We start from the raw sequence: 20,574 nt of genomic DNA on the forward strand, positions 1-20,574 counted from the left end.
CTCCCCTTGAGCTTTCATACTTTCTCCTCAAAAGAAAGAGCATGCAGCACAAGTTGAGCACCACTGATGCTATACCCTCCTGCTGGGTAGCCATACAGGATCATCTATTCTCAGCCACCACAGGCTGCAAGTCCCAATGGCCAGGTAAGCCTCTCAAGCCTTATTCTCTCCCCATGTGCTCCCTGCAAGAATACAGCTGATGGGCTTGAAGGAGCAGCTGATGGGCTTGAAGGAGCAGCCTTCCTGGTGCTGCCCTTCCCACAGCACAGTGGCAGGTGCACTACTTACCCATAAGAAGCACGTGGTGCTGAACCCAGGGCTCGATGAGCCAGGAGAACAGGGTTCCCCCAGTCCTGCTGTAAGGGCACTCTCCCAGGGCCCCACCAGATGCATGCTGTGATGAGGATCAACTCAGAGAGCATCCACAGCGACACAAACCCAGCCTCTAAACACTAACGAAGAGAAGCATTCCATAAGATTTAACTCTCAACTAAAGACAGGAGAGGAAACTTAAAGAAGAATGGCTTTCCCCACTGCAGACCCAGCAGCACACAGAATTATGGCAGGATGTCCATGCCAGTTTAACAACAAATGAAAAGAGTTACTCGATATGTGGAGTAGCATAAGCTTATGAATACAGTTTCTCCCAGCCTTCTCTGACAAGCCATCACAGCTACCACGCACGCAGGTATTTTTCACACATCTTAATATATGCATTATTGACTGGAGAAACTACTAATTTAAAGTCTGCTCATCTCCCCTACGTCAACTCATTTCTCTTGCTCCTCTCTTAACACAGTCCTCTATATTAAGTGACAAACCTGTTTAAGAAGAACCACAAATCTGAATCTGCTTGCAAGGCAGGAGCAACAGCTGATTCTACAACTTCTTTAGCTACTTGAACAAAAGAAACCAATCAGATTTTAGTTCAGCTTTCCAGTAACAGCCGCTGCAACACATGAACTGCAGTGCAGTTCGCTTCTCTAATTAGCATTAGCATGCAGACTATGATAGCTCTAGTTTGCTTGGCTTTCCAGTTGGGTTAATTGTCTTTTGATGCGGTGGTAGCTTAGACTGAATCAGAGGAGAACAAAGCAGCCATTTGGCAATAAGATACCAGTTGGTTCCCATCTGACCAGGCATTTACCTATTTGGGTCAAGAGAGGCTCATGACAGTGAGAAAAACGGGCAGTATCAGGCAACTCTACAAAGTCCTCAGTACAGCCCTAAGGTTGAGCTCTTCTGTATGCGGATGGATCCCACCAGCTCGGTGCATGAGGTAACAGAGGTCCCAGCCATGGATCATAAGGCCACTGTCATAGCTCTGGGGCACTTCAAGATCAGCCCTCGTAGTCCTTTTTGTGTCAGGATCCGGTAAATGCTTTCTCTTCTAGATGAAAACAGCAATGACTCCATAAGCATATTGCAAAGATGCTCTGCTCTCTCTAGTGGCTACTGTTAGCTTGAAGGCACAATTCAAGAAATGAGTTACAAGTTTTAAAGTGCCTCACCTTAACACTTTATTTCCTGTTTATGACCTGTTCCTTCAGGGCCCAGTATCTCAGTTAAGATTCTCTGGGCCGGACCAGTGAGACCCTTTCAAAATCCACCACCAAAGAATGGCAGCAAGTAAGCAACTCTGAATCTGAAGCCTCCTACCAAAGAAGCAGAAGAGATACCACGACAATGTAGGCAGTGCGGTCAAGTCACACTGTGCAGTCCCTACTTCTGCACAGTGTTTCTGAGATACCTCCCTCTCTTATGGCACAGGAGACTAAGATATTGCTGCTGCACCGTCCCACAATTTATGGAGTCCGTGATGAACCACTGCATCGTTTTTCAAGGACCAAAGAACTCTACGTGCTTGGTCAATAAAATATACTAAGTAATAACTCATCCAAAAAAATGGGGATGGCAACTCCAGAACTGCAGCTCTATTAACTTTTTTTTTTTGGTACGGATAAGTTTAGCACAAGGCAATATTAGTGACAAATAGCAGCCTGGGGAAATTTTCAGATCAAGGTAATAATGCCATGAGGTAGAATGATTTGCTTTAGTGTTGCTATATAATGCTTTCAGTTCTTCCAACGGGACACTAATTGTAGCCAGAGGCCACCTTGCTTAAAAAATATCTGAAGAAATATTTCAGCACTAAAACTGTCTGGAGTAATAAAAAAATAAAGCGTCCTGTCCAAGAAGGGGCACTGGGAAAGTGTAACTGGGTACAGAGCTCAACAACAGAATGATTCAAGCAGCAAACTGAGTCCCGGTGCTAGCAGGCAGAACCACGTCAGTGGGATCAGCTCTCTCACCCACACAAGGTGCTCAGGGCTCTGCCCAACAAGCTCTGAACACCTCCAGCAATGCATCTGTCTCCTCCAAGATCCAGCTCCAGAGTTCACCCCATCCTCATGGCCATTTTTCCCCCTCCACCTGGCTGCAGCTCTCACTTGTGCCTGCTGCCCCTTCTCCAGTGCCAGCACTTTTGAGAAGAGCCTGCTCCTATCTGCTCTGCATCTCTCTGTCAGAAGTCAGACACCACAAACACCCTCGTGGCACTAACAGCCAGACACCAATTTGAGTGGCCCAAACTATTTCCCACCCACAACACCCCCTTATCCAGCCCGTCTCTAACTGACAGCTACGCGGATAGAAGGATTTTCCCCTAGCAATACCCAGAGAAACATCCTCCGTCCCTATCTGCCATCCTGAGAGCTCTTTAATTACACATCTCTGTCTCCTTCTGGGATGGGATACTTCACAATGCTTTGAAAGGGAAGCACCAGCAGGATCTGACAGGGCTGCGGAGGTGGGAAGTGCCTGTCCCAGAGCAGGCGGGACCGCACCAGCCAGAACAGCAGGCATCAAACGAGCAGACAGCCACCAACACTGCAGACAGCTGCAGGAAAAGAAACAGAGAGGACCGGTTTGATCATGCTCGTTCTTTGAGATTTAAAGCCGAGTTTAGCTCCTGCAGGTTTCTCTCCTTCTACAGCATGAGAAAGTCACTCCATATGTTTCTCTCCATCCTCCCTAAATTAACTCTCCCACTGGTACGCGTCCATCCTCTCTCCTATCAGCAGCCCCAAACTTCCACCCAGACCACCAGCTTCATCCTGACTCAGCATGCTGCTGGCCCACCTTCCAGACAGGAGCTGGAAGCCACGTCCCACTGCTTCTGGAGGGGAAAAGCCCCCATCAGCAGCACAACAGGGGCAGCTTGGGAGGGGAGGAGACCACACGCAACATCTATACTTAAGCTTTCTTTCCAAAATTTTCTTCCTCCTCTAAAATGGACTAAAATCTGCCTCAGAAATATCAATATAGGTTATCGTGCAAAAAAGGATTGTCTTTGCCTCTACAGTGCCCTGCTGGCTAGAGCACCCTTCACCTTCTTAAAAAGGCTCAGGAACCCAACTGCACGTAGATACTGTAGAAAAGCAGCTTTGAAGCTACTTGACCTCTAATTTTTCCCAATTCTACATGTTTGACAAGGGTTGCATCTGCTCTGACTCACTTTTGCAAATGAATACCTGATTTACTGTTTCCAGCAGGGTTTGGTAACTACTATAGCAAACCATGTTTTATGTATTAAATGTCAGCAAATGAACTGAACACCAGTTGGCTGTGGATTTTTGGGAGGAAAATAACACAGCAACCTACCCACCTCCTTCCGTAGAGTGAGTCATTAAAATAAGGCAAGAATAAAATGCTTTGTTCTTTCCATGCAGCATGAGGTGGGCAGCACATGCTGCCACTGAGTTTCTTCGCTCTCTTAGCACTTATTCTTTCCTTGCAATGAAATGTGAGAAGGAAAAATAATACCTGAATCACCAAGAGGGTTTGATTGTATTTTAAATCATTTTCTCAGTAGCCGCTCTACTAACTCTATGGGAAACCCATGACAAGAACCAAGTCATCCCATTTGTAAGACACTATCCACTGCAGCTCCAGTAATTGCAAGGTGGGATTTCCATGTACACAGCCAGAAGAAATAAGATACAACAATTTCTTCCAATTTCTATAACTTTCAAGATAGCGAAACTCGAGCCAACAGAGCTTTCTCTGAGAGAAGGAACAACAAACAACAAGCACTGTAGACTTTGAAGGTGATCGGGCAGTCCTCACACATAAGGACCGCCGAGCAAGAGGCATCTAGAAAGTAAATCTTTCAACCAACATAAGCCATAGGGACTTAAAGCCAGTTCCTCCTCCATCCTGCAGCTTACACTGCTAAGTTGCATATTTCACCAGCAGAAAAAGTTGCACCTGAGGCCAGGGCAGGTGGTGTGGGCTGGGGCAGGAAGCCCCACTGATGCTCTCCCAAAGGCCCCCCTGACCCAGCTCAGTGTATAGCAGCACAGAACTACGTTTTGTTCAAGTCTGCAGGTGATCTTCCTGCCAAATCCAACCTCACAGCCTCCATTCTTATTCAAACAACCACCAGCAAAATAATTCGGTCTAAGATCTGCTCTTCCCTGCAATGTTAATCTCAGCCTTGATGTTAGCTCTCACCAATCTGACTTCCATGCATATAAAAAGCCTTGAGTGGCTGGAACAATACCACGAAACATTAAGTAATTGAACGTGAAAAGAAGGCACTGGTTCTGACTGACAGTGCTATTCAGAGTGCAGGGCAGTAAGTATGCTTTGCACTTTTAATGCACAATCCACTAAGGTAACTGCTGAGGTTGGAAACAAGCATTCAGAATTAAAGTGTTAGAATTCAAGCTACCTAAACAACGTTAATTTGATGCTCCCTTGGATGTAACATCCAGCGTTATGTGACCAAAATGCCTACCTCCCTCACCTGTCTCACCGAGGGCACAGAACAGCTGGTGATCACTCCATCAGTTACTCCTTCTCCTTTCTTTAAATTGCATATTATTCTCTCTATTCTTCAGAGGGAAACCATGGATTTATTTACCATACATCACCCAAACCCCATTCTGAAGACAGAATTTCTTATCTTCCACATAAACAAGTTATCCTTCCTAATGACCCATGTGAGATGAGACGATAGCATTGCAGTCGTTTTACAAATGGAAAATGAAAGCAAGGAGATGAAAGTGAAATGCTTCCATTTCTTTTGCTTACCTTGACTGAGACTTGTGAGACTCAATTTCCAGAGAACTCAGAAGTTATTACAAGCACTTCATGGTTACCTCTTCCCAATGCACCTCCGTAACTTGCAGAGGCACTGCAGGAAGTTTGATTGAGTTAGTTCCTGCACCGCCATCACCAGGGCACAGGGCCTCAGCTGATGAGCCCCAGCAAGAGGAGGAGGCAGTGGCCTCACATGGCATTAACACCACTCAGCTGACCCAAGAAACCACTCTAACACAGCAATGTGCTGCCATTATACCACCTGGGTTAAGCCTGACATCTCTAGAGGATGATGCCAGCAGGGCCAAAACTCCCGACAGGCTCTACAGCCTAGTAAGTTCAGAGCAGAAACCATTTTCATAACTCATAGCCTTGAGCATCCAATTGGGCACAGAAACCATGGGAGATGGCTCATCAACCACCTGCTATGTAAAGGCTAGTTTAAGTCACTTGGGAACACAACGGCACAGAGGTACTGTGCCCTTCAGAACGAAGCTTCCCTCCTCTTCAGCAATTCTCCTGCTCCAACCACTTCTTCACCTTCAGCAACAACCTTCTTCCCTACCGCTATGACTCAGATACAAGGCACTCCCCTCTCTATAAGATGAAATACTGCAACAGACATACTTGATATACTACCACTAGTGTTTCACTGCACCATCTTCCCTTCCTCTTTCTTTTAAAGACAGTTCTGAAAATCCATCCTGCAGCATCCGAGCTACCCATTGATTAGCTGAAGTCCCACAACCTCCAGAGGGACTAACATGTTCCCTGGGCCCACCTTCTCTGTGTTCTCCATGTTGGAATGGCTTCAGAAAAGCAAGCTGAAGATGGGAAGAGAAGAAGACCTGAATACTTAAAAGGGCAAAGAACTTGCTGGCTTTAATCAAAGTACGGTGGCGAGTGTAATTATGCAAATTCCAGAAGCTTGTCATCATTGACCTTTTCAAAACACACGTGTCCATGAGTCTAACATGCAATTCATTGGTAAACCCTGAAATTTATTAAAGGTCATCAGCTCTGGAACTATTTCTCATTACATCATTAAAGAACTTAGGCGATGCATCTGGCAGTAATCATCAATGAAAACAAATCTGCTTCAAAAACAGGTTAAAAACATTGATGCAATGGCTTAAAAAAAAAAAGTTCTGTACCTTGAAAAAAGGTCTGTAAAAGGAAAAGAAAACAAAAGAATATCAATCTGTTTGTTCTGAAAGCAGAATTCAGCAATGCCAGAGTTTAAAGGCCCCGGTCACCTGCAGCCCTGTGAGCAGACTGAGCGAACCGCCGGGAGCCACTGCTGATCCCAACTGAGTTCATTCTGGCAGTGCACAGAGCAAGTCTAAATCTCACTGTGTGCAGATCCTTTGGGGCTTGGCTGTCTCTTCCGCCCTATTGCTTCAAGAATTATGTCACAGACCTCCGTATTCCTTTGGGGAAGGTTGTTCTCTACCTTTCTGATCTCATTCACAGAAACACAGCTTCTCCCCCACACTGACAATCGGTTCGTGCTAAAAGTCTTTCTGTGAAGAGCTCACGGAGAGCCTGGCACAACAATAAAACACCTCTGTGAAGGTTTCTGTCGAGTTCAGGCTGCCAAGGAGAGATTTCAGACAGAAAACGCATAGGGGAAAAGAAAAAGAAAAAAAAACCCTTATGTGCAAAAATAATCACAAAGCACTGTGCAATTACTCCTGAAGTTTATGTCGTATTTTCTGTGCAGAGCTCACTTGAGAAAATTCGAGTATTTTTCCTTTCAAGAAATTGAAACACGATGACAAACAGGCGGAGGTGTCCTTAATTAGACCAGTAGTTAGAACATGAAATACAGACCCTGTTCGATGGCAGAACGATGGCTCTTACCATGCTATGGAAGCGATGAACATCACAAGCTAAAAAAGAAGCTGAGGGGCCAGATCAAGCAGAATTAATTGTCAGAGCACTGCAGAACATAATGAATCTACAACAATTTATGCCAATGAAGGTAGCTTGTCTTTGAAGCTCAAGGTCTCCCCCCCACCCCAAATAAAACAAATTGTTTTTGCTGCAATTTGCATGCAGTACATGCCTGCACTTCCTGAATTCATCTCCTACCAGCAGCACCACAAACGACAGCACAGATCCTGCTTTTTTCCTTTGGTATCTCTGCTCCTTCAGAAGAATGAGTTGGTTCAGCCATTGCTTTTACAACAGATAGAGGGACATCATAAACTATCAGATGGTCCCAAGGCAGGGTCTTTGAAATTCAAGCAAGGTATATATCCTTCAGCCCTCCCATACAAGACCGTAACGGGGCCGATTACAGCAAGTACTACATGCTAGCACAGGTCTGTGTCAAATCAGTGATGTGACACAGTGTCAAGCCCAGCAGTGGGGTTTTAACTGCTTATTTTCACCTAGCGCCCGCCTGCAGCATCTGTCACCACCAGAGCATTCCATGGAGTCCCAAACAAGTGGAGCAAGGACACCAAATATAGCCTGGCACACAGAGCCGGAATTATCTTGCTGTAGTTAGTCCATTTTCACCTGAGGCAGTCAGCAACTCGGGACCCATTTCTGGAGATAAAGCCATAGCACAGCCATGACTCAATGGACAGTATTCCCAGGAGATAACAACTCGCACTGCTCACCCTTGCCCATATTCCAGGAGGTGGTGCTGTGGCTCAGATGGAAGCAGGCTACAAGCTTGCACACAGGGTTTGTGCATCCCAAGCACGGCCAATCTCACCGTCCAGCATCCCTACGCAGATAAAATACTTCAGCAGATCAGGGAGATTTTAGACAAAGAAGTGCACAAACCCAGATATGCACACACACACGACGCAAACTGAAGACATCGTGCAAAGCAACTTGTAAATGCACATTCAATATTTTTAACAAATCAATGCCTCTCAGCCCCTAATCCTCCCAGCCCAAATGCACCATTCTGAAAAGAACAGAAACCCTTCATTGCTGTGCAAGAGTTCAATCTATGCGTTATTACAGAGAACAAACTGCTGTGTCACCCATCTGCAACAGCCATCTGGGACAGATGTTTTGAATAGGATCTGTCAGGAGATTTAGGGTCCACAGTCAACTTATCTTACAGCTTGATCATTTCCCTTCTGAATGTCCCAGTAAGAAATCATGCAGTCCCATCTGACCAAAGGAAACCATACACACACACTGCATGGCAGCTTCCTCCCCAGATACACGAACAGCCCAGAAAGCAGATTGATGCTGTGCCAGTGCCATCCCAGCCCAGCCCACCCAATCTGCTGCTCAGAGAGCTAAATCTCACCTGTTTTTTTTTATGGGTGTGGAATTGATCACATGTAACGCAAGCAAAGTCAGACAGACTATTTGCTTGCTGGTCTTTTTTACTTCCCTCCAAGGACCCCAGTTCCTTAGGCCACAGAAACTCCCCTTAAAACAGGTCAGTAATCAAGAAGTATAAATATTTTTCATTAGATTTTGAAACAAATCAGCTATTCACACCAAAGCTCCGCAGTTTTCTCTGCACATCAGTTTGGCAGATAGCCACGTTATTTACTTGCTGTCACAGACTGTAAATTGATCCACTGGCATCAAAGGGTGCCTTTTTTATCCATTACTATTTCAATGACCTCCCCAGCACAGCCTGCACTGTACCAAGGACCTGAGTCCTGACTACAGCCTTTAATCTTTGCTAATCACAAAACCAGTAAGACTGAATTCCACACTGAAAGCAGCATAAAAGAAGGAACAAATGGAAGAGACTCCTTTGCTTCAGAGTTCATTGATCTCTATATATGCTCACAGTTTGATGAGAAAGTTAATTTAATGACTCTGAAGGGCAACATACATTTTTCAGGCTCAAGGTAAAATATCAGAGCTGGTGACACTGCAATGCAGAATTAAGGTAAATGGCCTTCATAAACAAGAATGGGATTACATTACTCTCATTGGTATGAAAAATTCCCCCATCTGTCCCACGTCATGCAGAGGTTAAGAGCCAGCAGGTGCGTGCACACATCTCCTGGAAATGGAATGCCAGCTGAAATAACATCACCTCCCATTCCCCAACACCTCCGGGCAGTGCAGGAGGTGAGCACGGCGTGGCCCATGGCAGCACACACACACACATCCCAGCCCAGCCAAGCTGCAGGGAGGTTGGAATTTCCATCACGCCTCGCTAAGGGAAAACATAATTAAAACTATTACACTTGGAGCACTTCCAGCTCTATGAATCTGACAAAGGCTTTTATGATGATAAAAGAATAATAATGTCCAGTAAAATCCCCGTGCATAAAAGCACGCTAAAGAGTTTTATTGTCAGAAATCCAAGGGAAAGAACGCTTAAACAAGTGACTGTGCAACTGCTATAGAAAAGAGGCAGCGTGACTCTTCCATTTCATAAACTGAAGTTTAACTTCACAGCTCTGTATCCTGGCACACTTTCCCTGTCAGAAGAAACGTCTCTTGTTTTATTGCAGGTCAGAGCAACTTATCTGAAGATATTACAGATGGAAGTGTTCTCGTGGCTTCAATAAAACCAGCCCGATGTCCTTTGTGTGATGGCTCATTTTGACACTTCAATCCTCTTTGCATTTCTTCCCTTCGAAGGATGCCCAGCACAAGAGGGAATTTACAACGCCATCCACCAACTATGGGTGCATCACAGTAAGAAATTCTCATGCTTGCTCTTTCTATCGATCCATGCGGCGGGCTATTATTTGAGGTGACATTAACAGAAATGTCATATTACTCAAGGAGAAAAAGATAGTTCACAGTTTTTGGAATAAAACATTTGGCAGAGCGCTGCCATCTGTACCAATACTGGAAACCAAGCTACTCAAATATGCATAATTCACTTAATCTTATGAAGATATCTGAAAATTAGGCTTTTTACTATGTTTTCCAAAGAAGTATCACTTTGCATACTGAGTATTATACCCATCTGGAACACTGGCACTTGCAGTACCCCTGCCTTTTCAAGTCCATGCCACCTTGTTATACGGGACTCATTGTATATGCTGAGCATCTGAGTTCTGGAAGCTGCTTTTGGGAAATAGGGGTAAGGAGAGACAAAAACCATGAAGACTGCTCAAACGATCCAGCACTGGAGCTGGAACTTGTTTGGGATTACAGCTGCTAGAGAAGCAGTAACTGGAGATGGAGCCTGGCCATCCACAGCTGATTTGAAGAAAACATCTGCTGCTACTCTGCCTCCTCTGTCCCTCAGTGATCGTCTGTTTAAAAGGAGTATACCTCATTTTATTTAGTCGTTGCTTAAACCTGGGAAAGGTAGAATGAAACCTTAACAGATTAGAACTAAGGTTTAGAGGGTACCTATGTTGCTTCTTGACTGCAGCACCCTGTTTGAAATAAACACAGATTCTTTCCATTTTACCCTGAGCCTTCACTGAATAGTGCACCTGAAGCAGCCATCGTGAGTGTGACTCCAGGTGTGAGACCAACCTCTCAAATGGGATCATCTCCCACTTCCAGATTTATGGTTCTGACTGAGGAAAGCAAACAGCATGCAAGAAAGACTTCTGGAATGATTAATTAATAGCGCTGCCAAACCCAAATGGGCTTTGTAGCAGTGTCATTGTGCTATACTGTAAGAGATGAGTGATGATTTCAGGATAAGGCTTTGCAAAAAAGTAGTTGCAAAGTCCTTCCATACAGTGTAGGAGCTTCTCATATCAGCCCACCAGACCTTCCTGGACGTTTGCTAAGCTCAAGAGACTGTAAAGTATGGGCTTCAAAGGTCTGCGCTGCTATCTGTTCTGAGCTGCCGGGCAAACCTTAGGAAAGGGACTGTGAAGCAGAAATGAGAAAGCAATCTCAAGCTGACCTAACCACCTGCTCTACAATAGTTTTCCAGGAAAATGTTCTAGGCAGCTGAACCTAATCAAGAGGCTGGATGCAAACCATTCATCCAAGGAATTCTCAGTAATGAAAGATTAACGTGCCCTTTACTTTAGGAGGTTTGAACATGAGACTATCTCCCATCTTCAGATTTACTTTCCAGAATTACTTTCTGTGCAATATTTACAATACCCATTTCCCCTCTTAAAGTAGCAGCTGAAAGAATATCTTCCTTGAGCAAACAGATTTGAACAGACTGCAGAAACTGCCAAGTACTGATCTCATGATCAGTAGGGCTCTAGGTGACCCTGCTTAAACAGTGGGGTTGCACCAGGTGATCTCTAAAGGCCCCTTCCAACACAGACCATTTTCTGACTCCTAGATTCTAAAACCTCTCAGAAAATAAGCCACACTACCAGCCAAAAAGGTAATCCACTTGTACAATTTCTGGCAGTAACGAATCCTAGCATCAGATCTGCTTTGGTTCCCCTGGAGAGAGAAATCAGATCTCCTCCTATTACAACAGCCCATTCATGCAAGGTCAAACGTAGACACATTGCCTAGGAGCCCCCCAGCATGGTTACTGGCAGCAAGCAGAAGCAGTCAGCCTGCTGGTCTATAACAGATTTATTCTACAAGCCTTTTAATCGCTGGTAATTTCATTCAGGTCTCTCCCCACTCCCTGTCTACCAGCCTTTACACAACCCAGACCAATATCTCTGTATCTCCTATGACTTCTTCAAACAAGGAGAAAAGTATTTGGTAGGTACAAGTTATAAAGGAGGAGACAGACAGCTCTGCAATATGAGCCTTTATTTCTGTTAGAAATGGTTAAATGTTACAAGAAATGCAGTCTTTTGCTGACCAATCTTTGTCTAAAGCATCCTAAGCATCTAAGGATTACAGAACAAGCATTACCTGGTTGTAGTTCTCCGGATGTCTGATGAGATCTGTTTCTGTGACAGAAAAATGTCCAAGGGCCTGGTCCGTATGAGAGCCACTAGTGAATAAATGGATCTGGAATAGATCAAAGTAAAAGACATCTGTAATTGTAAGGACCAGATAATTAGCAGGACCTTTAGCTGCCATCCAACAGCTCACATGGATGCAACGGTGATGTGAACCAGTGGTTACACACCCACTGCCAATAGCAAGTCCAATTTAACTGCAATCACCAATACAACAGAGCTTTGTAAGAGAGACTACGGGAACCCATGGTCACACACCACAAAATGGACCATCCAGCACTCTTTACCAGAAACACATGCAAGAATTGCCTCTGCTGCCACCACAGCAGAAGTGAACGATTACTCTCTTTTTCACGTCTCAGTCTTTTTTCCTTACTCTGCACACTCTTGTACATAACATGAGAGGAAAAAACACTTACACAGATAGTACAAGTCTTAACAGAGGTAAAGGATGGCCTCAGAATAACTGCTGATTGCTTCCTTTAAAGCAGAACACGCTACCAAGTTACAGCAAGTATCTGTTCTGCTGCTATATATTCTTGGCTTTCTCTTACTGGGACCTTGTCCCAGCTGCACTGGTGATGGTATCATCAATTATTTGATGAAGAAGCTTCCCAACTTAGTCAAGGGAACAATAAAAAGCAATTCGTCCTATTCAGAGCTGATCCCTTTGTTACTGTAATAACTGCAGCTGCCAAACAAGATAGCAGCACGCATTTGTCAGAGAGTCGCTCATATTTCATTAATATTTCTGCCAGAAGACAGAGAATGTTTCCTGCTTTTCTTCCTTTATTCTAATATGAACTTTATCATACACATGGGTATTGACAACTATTTTAAAGCTGACAGGCACTGGGCAATTATCAACCCTTCTCTGAAACTTTGGAATATTTTAGCATTCCTTTCCCCAAACTCACTCCTGGTGACAACCATCTGTCACATGTGCAAAGCTATGCAAGTTTAAAAATAAAAAAGCACCTCCCCACACAACGGCCTTCCTTTCTGCTCACCGTGGCTCTCCCAGCTGCATTCTCGTGTAACCACAGCAGCAAAAGCTTTGGGCCACAGCACCGGGACTGAATTTCAAGCTCTCTTCAAAGGTATGCTGCAGCCACGCTACCGGCTGAAGCTCAAAACAAATACTGTGAAGCTGTAGCAACAGAGGAATAAAGTGTTCCTCCGAGACCAGAATAGATGGATGCTGGCACAATCCGGTATGTGTATTTTTACAAGCTGTTATTGAAAAATCATGTTCTGACTAAAGATGAAGCAAGGCTTCCAGAGAGAAAGAGTACCGAGACAAAAGCTACAGGTGGACGGTGAGAGGCGGAGGGCACGTGTAGATGTTGCTGCATGGAACCAAACAAAGAGGAGGCAGGTCTGACTGAACCTTACACAGCCTGAGAGTACAGGCACAGCCTTCACTCCTGGGTAGCATCCAGGACCAACTCCTGAATGCCCTGGAGTTCAGTCAACCTGCAAAAAGACCAGCTGGTCAATTCCTCTGAAAGAGGGTGAAAGGGGGACTTGATCATTGCTTACATGCATTTGCAATGAAGAGATCTGTTGAGATCTAAGGGCAGAGTCACATTAGGAAAGCAAAGCCTTTCAAATACTTTAAAAAGCCTCAGAACTACCAATGTAGTCATTTACAGCAGATTCTTCATGCCAAGACAGAGAGGCATCCAACAACCACAGTTCAGCTCACTCGTAAATTACTGATAATGAAGTCATCATCCAGCATCTGCCCTCTGCTGCTCAGAACATCAAAACTTTGTCCAAATCCCTTCACCCCAACACATAGATACCACCAATCTAACCCACCGTAACACAACTTATTTTATATTACTGATCTTCGAGGAGGCACAAGAACCCACTCCTTTCATAGGAGGTACTCCACAGTTCCCCTTTGCATTCACAACTCCTGCTGTTACAATTTCCAAGCACATTAGAACCGTTATTGCCATTTCGCCACGATCTGATAATACCATTTATATTAAAGTCTTCTTCTATCGTCCATAATACCATTGAATATCATTTTATTCCTACTAAAATATGCCCACAGTCCACAATCGGATGCTTAACAAAATTCACCTCTGAATTCAGGCTAACCCTCTCCTATTTCATTTGTAATTTCTGTCCTAGTCTTTAGTGGAGGGAAGACAGCTGAAAATACCCACAGGAAATCCATCCGCTCTGCAGAAACTCTGCTATTTCTTTTTACATGCTGATTGTGGCATAATAGCATTTAACAGACCCGAGGAATAAAAAAGCCAATTTTAAGCTGTTTTTCTGAAACTATGCAAGGCTTCTCGTCCACATTTTAAGGCTAAGTGGCAATTCAAGGCCTAACAAAAAAACAGCTTCTCTCCCCTATGAATTCAAGAGGGATCAAAAGGCAGGCAGATAGATATTCCACTGGCACTTGAGAGGAAGAAGAAGAGAAGAGAAGAAGCCAAGAGGCGTGCCTTAATATGGTAATGTATCCCTCATGCTTCGATGTATTTGAATGTCTATCAGGTAAATAAGTACCACTGAGAATTTGGAAGGAATTATGCTAGTATTGCCGTATTATACTTTCAAAGCAGGCAAACCTGCCCGTGTTGAAAAGCTATTATAATGTTATTCAACAGCTCACAGCCTCGGGCTGCAAAACTCCTCAGCAACAGAGAGGTTACGATTTCCCTGAGGAAGTCTCCTTCCTACAGTGGGGCACGTAGGTGTCTGGGAGCTTTGCGTGCCTAGGGAGCTGAAGGCAATGGAAAGCAGCTAGCTAGCAGAAGGGCTGGCAAAGCAGAGCAGCAGGCAGAGCACTGAACAAGCAGCTCCCACCACGGCTGGCTCTAGCTCCAGGCAGGCTTCACTCCCCACTGCTTGAAACTGCTTACTGCAGAACTTTGTACCATCCACCCTAAGCGGCTGCATACAGGACAGAGTACACGGTGCCCCGGAGAACCCATACCACACAGAGGAGGATTTCAGCTATCATCTGTGTACTTTAGAGAATGAAGTGCCATTTATTGTTGCCCATTTCACCTTGTATCTCCCTCCTACCACTCCTTTTCACTTTCTCCAGGCAATACAGCACTATTTCATTACGACGTGAGTCATCATTTGTAACCTGAAAGTACACGTCCCCGAGCACCCAAGCAATTCGATATTCTATTTTTTCACAAAGTCACAGAACCAAAAAAGACCTCTGAAGGTCCTCAGTCTGGCCCCTTGCTCTAACAAGGACTACTGCCAACATGTATATGTGTTTTGCAAGCCTCTGAGGATGGACTTCATTCACCGCCTCTGCTGACCTGCTCCAACGCTGCCTGCTTCTTGCAGGATCCCGTGTACGATCCTTGTTTCCAGCAGCAATACCCATGCTTATAAGATAGCATGGCAAAGCAGTCATTTCCTGAGTAGGAATATATTTTCCAAGTGTGATGCATTTTTCTCAGAAAGTCCCAAATAGAGAATATGGTATTTTCGAGCTTGTGTGAGTCACAGAACAAAATATGTGGAAGTGTCACCACTACTTGGCAAAAGCTATAGCTCGTGATCAGAGTAAATAAGGCTGTTCCACAGTTGAGATACAAAACCCAGTAAGTTATTAAACAGAGTGAGCAGAAACCATAATTATCATTTTGTAGAGAAAGTCCTCTGGATCTGTCAGTATAACTGAAAAACATAACACTCATTAGCCTATTGCACATTGTGCTTGCTGTTTATGTGAGGAAAGCAACAGCTCACATACAGGTCATGTGGGTAAGCTCAGTCATCTAAGACAAAGCAGACTGGTTTAAAAGTTTTAAAGCTAAGTTAATGCAGTAGCACAGACAACACTTCCCTGTAAGAGTCGGAGAATACAAATAGTTGTTTATGCAGCTGTTCAACTGTACACACGGTGTTTTGTGTGGCTATAGAAGTGAACATTAATGTGGCGCTGCAATGAAGTCCTTTCCAGTCACTTCTGCCTTTCAATTTCCTTGCTTTTAATTCAAACTAAAATATAAATCAGAGCGCTGCACTTTATTATAGCTCTGAACAGAACTCCCACAGTCGCACATACATATTTGAGCACACATAATATCAGTGTGTGATCACAAATGGAGGAGCTGGGCCCCAATCAATCCTTAGATGTACGTATCTGTGATGGTAGCCCTCTGCATATACCACAGAGCACAGTCTGAACGTGCAAATTATCAGCAGCACAGCTTACTGCTTTCAACCTAGTCCAGCAATGACTGAGAAGGCAGTAATGGAAGCATGGGGAAACTGAATGAACAGAAACATTCCCTCTCCTGCTTAGTCTTGCAGACTCTGAAAACCACAGTCCAGGAAACTGCATAATAACTAGCCTGTCTCAAGTTGTTTTCTGACTGCACCAGTCTTAATGTGAATGAACATTTTTCCTCCAATAAGCAGAGGGGGAAAAAAAAGTCCAAGTTTATTTCAAAGTACAATCCCCATAGGAGGTCATCGTCTTCCCTGTCAACACTTCAGTATGTTGCCCACTCAGCACCTCCCTTCATTTCATCCCAGACAGTGAGAGGATCTCTGTTCTCAAGGCCCCAGCTCTGACCTGCTCTTAATTCTTCCTTGCTCTCATTAACTGCAAGCTGAGGTATCGAGGCTGCCTAATGATTTGTTCCTGCCAAGTACTAGATAAATCAGAGCACCGATGATGACTTATGGAATATTTGCCTCACCTACTATAAAAATCAGCATACCTCAAATAGAGGTAGCTTATCAAGGGGAGAACACTTCATTTGAGTTTTACATCATTAAGTCACCTCTCCCAGTAGCATTGCTGTCTGTAATCTCAGTGCAAAAGCCAAGGACTGCACCTGCACTTAAGGTGAATTGCTGTCTGCCTCTGCAGTTCAGAAAAGCACATTCACAGTGGGCAATGAGAAGCAAAAGGTTATTTTAGATGCTGCACACACAGCACCTGATCTTTCCCTAGGGCTGTCAATCAGACATCTTCCCCGGCAATCAATTCATGTAAAGAACAAAATGTAACCTCATTATAGTTTTCAGCCTTGCTCTGTCACACACAGGATTAAAGTAAAGAAGGTATCTTCATTCAAAACCCTCTTGTTCTGATTCTGACGACTTGCTGATATGCTTTCTTCGAGGAGAAATTTCTCAAACCTGTTCTGTGTCTTGAAAAGATTATTTGTCAAGCCTCTAGGCACAACACCAAGTGGCTCCATACAAAAGGAGAAGGCAGGAGAGGTTAGACAAAACACTACTGGATAACTTTCAGAACTATTTTTACAACTTATTATCTATTATTTTTATTTTTTTTTTTAACTTGTCTCCAGAGTCACCACTGCTGTCAACTTTGGGACTGCAGGTTGCATCTATCCTAAGCAGACACTGTGCTTCTCAGATACCTGCACAGGGATGGGCATATAAACACCATAGACAAATGGGAACCGAACTGGAATCTCAGCCAGGTAGAGACTGAATGTCTCCTGATTTAAAAGTTGTTTTTTGGGTTTTGTTCAGATGCTCCCTAGTACTGCAGAAAGGGAAACTGCATTTTATTTTGCAGCTATGACATTCAACATCTGGGCTCAGAACGTTGAGTGCACATTTGTGATGAACTAACACTTGAGTCACTGCTTGTCTCTGGGAGCCAAACGCTCTGTCTTGCTTCTACCAGACATCTTCTGAGGAAAATGGAGACAGCCCACCTAGTTATGGAAGTGACCAATGTGCCAATGTGTGAGGGAGACTTTCATACAGCAATTACAACCTTATGAACACAGGACATACTTCATTTTCTCATGGTTCTGCCTCAGTGGGGAAAGGTGGGGGTATTTATATTCAGAGTAACTCACTTTTAACTAGAGAAAATGCCGAACTAGCAAGCAAGAATCATTTATACATTTAGCACTAGCTGACAAAGCTTTTAAATAATAAACAATGCCATAGTGGGTTAGAAGAATCATTTACCTTATGTAAAAGCTTGCACTGCTCTTGGTGCTGAGCATGCAGACTCCGCCACTGGAACCTCAACTTCCCATTTAACCACTGAAGGTATCGAACATCGACTCTGTCCTCCAGCCCAGGTGCCATCTCAGTTGTATCCTTCTGGCTGTGAGACAGATCATCTTCACACTAAAAGCAGAAGAGAACACCAAGATATTTTAAGTAACTCCCACATTTTCAAATCACTCAGTGGTAAACACAGGCCAAAGAGGTAAAAATTACCCCAAACTACAGCACTCTGGAATAAATATCAGCTTCACAGCTAAGATGCAATGGGCTGCCTTCCTCTCCTGTCTTTCATTTTCCATACCCAGGAAGACACAAAGAGTGATCCTGAGACACTAAGCATACTCTCTGTTCAGATGGACAAATCACATTTTGCCTAGGTCCTAGTAAGTCAGAGAACATAAAAAACAGATTTATTTCCTCCAGTATCTTTCTGAAAGTGCTGCAGGCTGTACTAAGTGACCCAATTTTATAAATCAATGCCTTATATAGGGATAAAACTGCAGGCCTTTGCTTACCCAGCTGTTTTCTTTTACCCATCTAACATTCCTCTTCTTGCAGAATGGGGAAAAAGAAACCTCCACCCAGCTGACACTGCTCAGGAGTCTGCAGGAACACTTGCAGCCTCTGTAAAGGTGGGAGTGAAACTGAGGGGCAGCTGTCCCACACAGCCTTGTTTTGCCTTTCCTCTAGAGTAAATTGGAAGGAAGAATAAGAGTGTTCCCTTGTCCAGCTTGTCCCATTTTCCTTCTGCAGCAGCAAAAAAATAAGTAACAATACCTTCACCTTCTGGATGCAATTTTGCCTTGGCCAATCACCTAAAGTGAGACATTTCTGCTGTATCACCTCCCCAAGGAGGACAGAGGGAATCCCACCTTCCCCAGCCTCTTGCACAAAGATCCTTCCCATTTCCAAACAGACCCCTCTGTTTTCAGCTAAGACTCTGCAAATGAATAAGGGAGGAGGACACGGGCTGGTTGACCTCTGATGACAGAAACACCACTTAAAGGGTGAGCTCTCAGCTTCATTCGGTCTACAGAAAGCACACACAGTGAACACGATATATACATCCAAATTTTGACTACAGCGTGTTGTAAGAAGTAGAAATAGCACAGACCTGCAAAGGCCTGGGGCTTCAGAACTGGTGGTGTCCAGCTAAGGAAGCACTTCCCAGCTGTTGGATCCTCAAGACCTTTCTTTAAAGTAGAAATTTCAAGTCTACTTGAAACATGACTGTTTTCAAGAAAACAGTTGAGCAGATATTTGTACCCATAGACCTCAGTGGTATTTAAACATATGTGCTCCTCTGCTTCACAAACATCCGTGTTCAATAAAGTCTTCTAAAAATTCAGCTGGCAGGCAAAGCTTGAATAGAATTCCAGTTTGGATCCTAAACTAAAAATGCAAACTGCAAAAATGCAAAATGAAGAGAGCTTAATTAATCTTGCTTTAAATGCAGATTTCAGCAGATGTGTATCTGTAACAATGATCAAGCAGCCCCCCTAACGCTTGCTTTAACCTATTGCCTCAGTTGACAGTGCCTCTAATACAATGAGTGCTCCTATTATTTATAAGCACAAAAGTGCTGGTCTGGTCACACAACAAAATGTATCAAGATTACAGGGTTTTTTTTTTTTCCCTTTGTTCCGTGGCTCAGATAAATATGTGCTATAAATCACAGCAGCACAGGGTTCATAAACGGCTTTTCCTTTTAAAGGCACAGATGTGTCTTTAGAGAAAACAAAGGAAAAGGAAAAAGACTATCCCCTCTGTGTCAAGTGCAGTGTCACTTTTTCCTCAGATGCCATCAGCTTTTTGCTCCAAAATCAAAAGGCACTGAGTTCTTGGGCACTGCAGGCCCAGCTACTGGACCCACTTGCTTCAATGGCCCTGTCACCATCAGGCAAGGATTCTGGACTGTGACACTGTATAGATACAGTTACCAGGTTGTCCCCAAACATGAGCCAAGCGGCTGGGTGTTAGTAGCACACCAGAGCAAACACAGATGTAAACAGCACTGAAACACTGCAAACAAACAGCCAGAGAGCCACAAGGTCAAAGGCCTCTGTCCTCCTCTCGTATTTGGGATTCCCAGACTGAAACACTCATTTTCCATTATCCGCAGTTCAACTCCAGCTCCCCTGGATTAGAGGTTTGAGAATGGCACAAACACTGCTCTCCTGGGGATTCATTTCAGGAAGGAATAGCATTAGACTCAATTGCTTTGGCAGCAAAACGACAAACACCGTGCAGAGCTAATTTTATTGTAGCGACCCACCTTATTAATATTAAAATAAGGAAGCTAGTCAATGCATTTTTTAACAGGAACTCTATTATTTATTTCACAAACTGCACAAGAAATTTACTTTTGCTACGAAATACTTACCCTGTCATAAAGTAAACAAGGCAAAAAAAAAAAAGGTCTTGCATATTATACTATGACCTCAATTTCCTGAGCCATCTCTACCATCTAAGACTATTTACTGCTCTCCCAGTGAGAGAAACATCACTAAAATACCAACCCAAGCTAGGGTCTAAGCTTCAAATATAACTGTGAATTTATCTAATCTATGCAGTGATTTGGGCACACACCTATTGGGCACAATTACTTCTGATACAAAGAAGTGCACTTGGGCTGCTCCACACCATCTCTGGAAGGGATCGCTTC

At 44.0% G+C, this 20,574-nt stretch overlaps 1 protein-coding gene across 4 annotated transcripts in view; it reads right to left on the reverse strand.

Annotated features, from left to right (window-relative positions):
- TEDC1 (tubulin epsilon and delta complex 1) overlaps positions 1 to 20,574 on the reverse strand; it is a 62,643-nt gene that overhangs the window by 27,015 nt on the left and 15,054 nt on the right. For all 4 annotated transcript variants that reach the window (XM_025153038.3, XM_422217.8, XM_040704822.2 and 1 more), the window contains 2 exons: positions 17,865 to 18,029; positions 11,860 to 11,958 (listed from right to left, as the gene is read on the reverse strand). In XM_025153038.3, the coding sequence (XP_025008806.2) occupies positions 11,860 to 11,958; positions 17,865 to 18,029 (264 nt within the window). The remainder of the gene's footprint in view (positions 1 to 11,859; positions 11,959 to 17,864; positions 18,030 to 20,574) is intronic.

This window comes from Gallus gallus, chromosome 8 (assembly GCF_016699485.2).
Source record: "Gallus gallus isolate bGalGal1 chromosome 8, bGalGal1.mat.broiler.GRCg7b, whole genome shotgun sequence".
Lineage (NCBI taxonomy): Eukaryota > Metazoa > Chordata > Aves > Galliformes > Phasianidae > Gallus > Gallus gallus.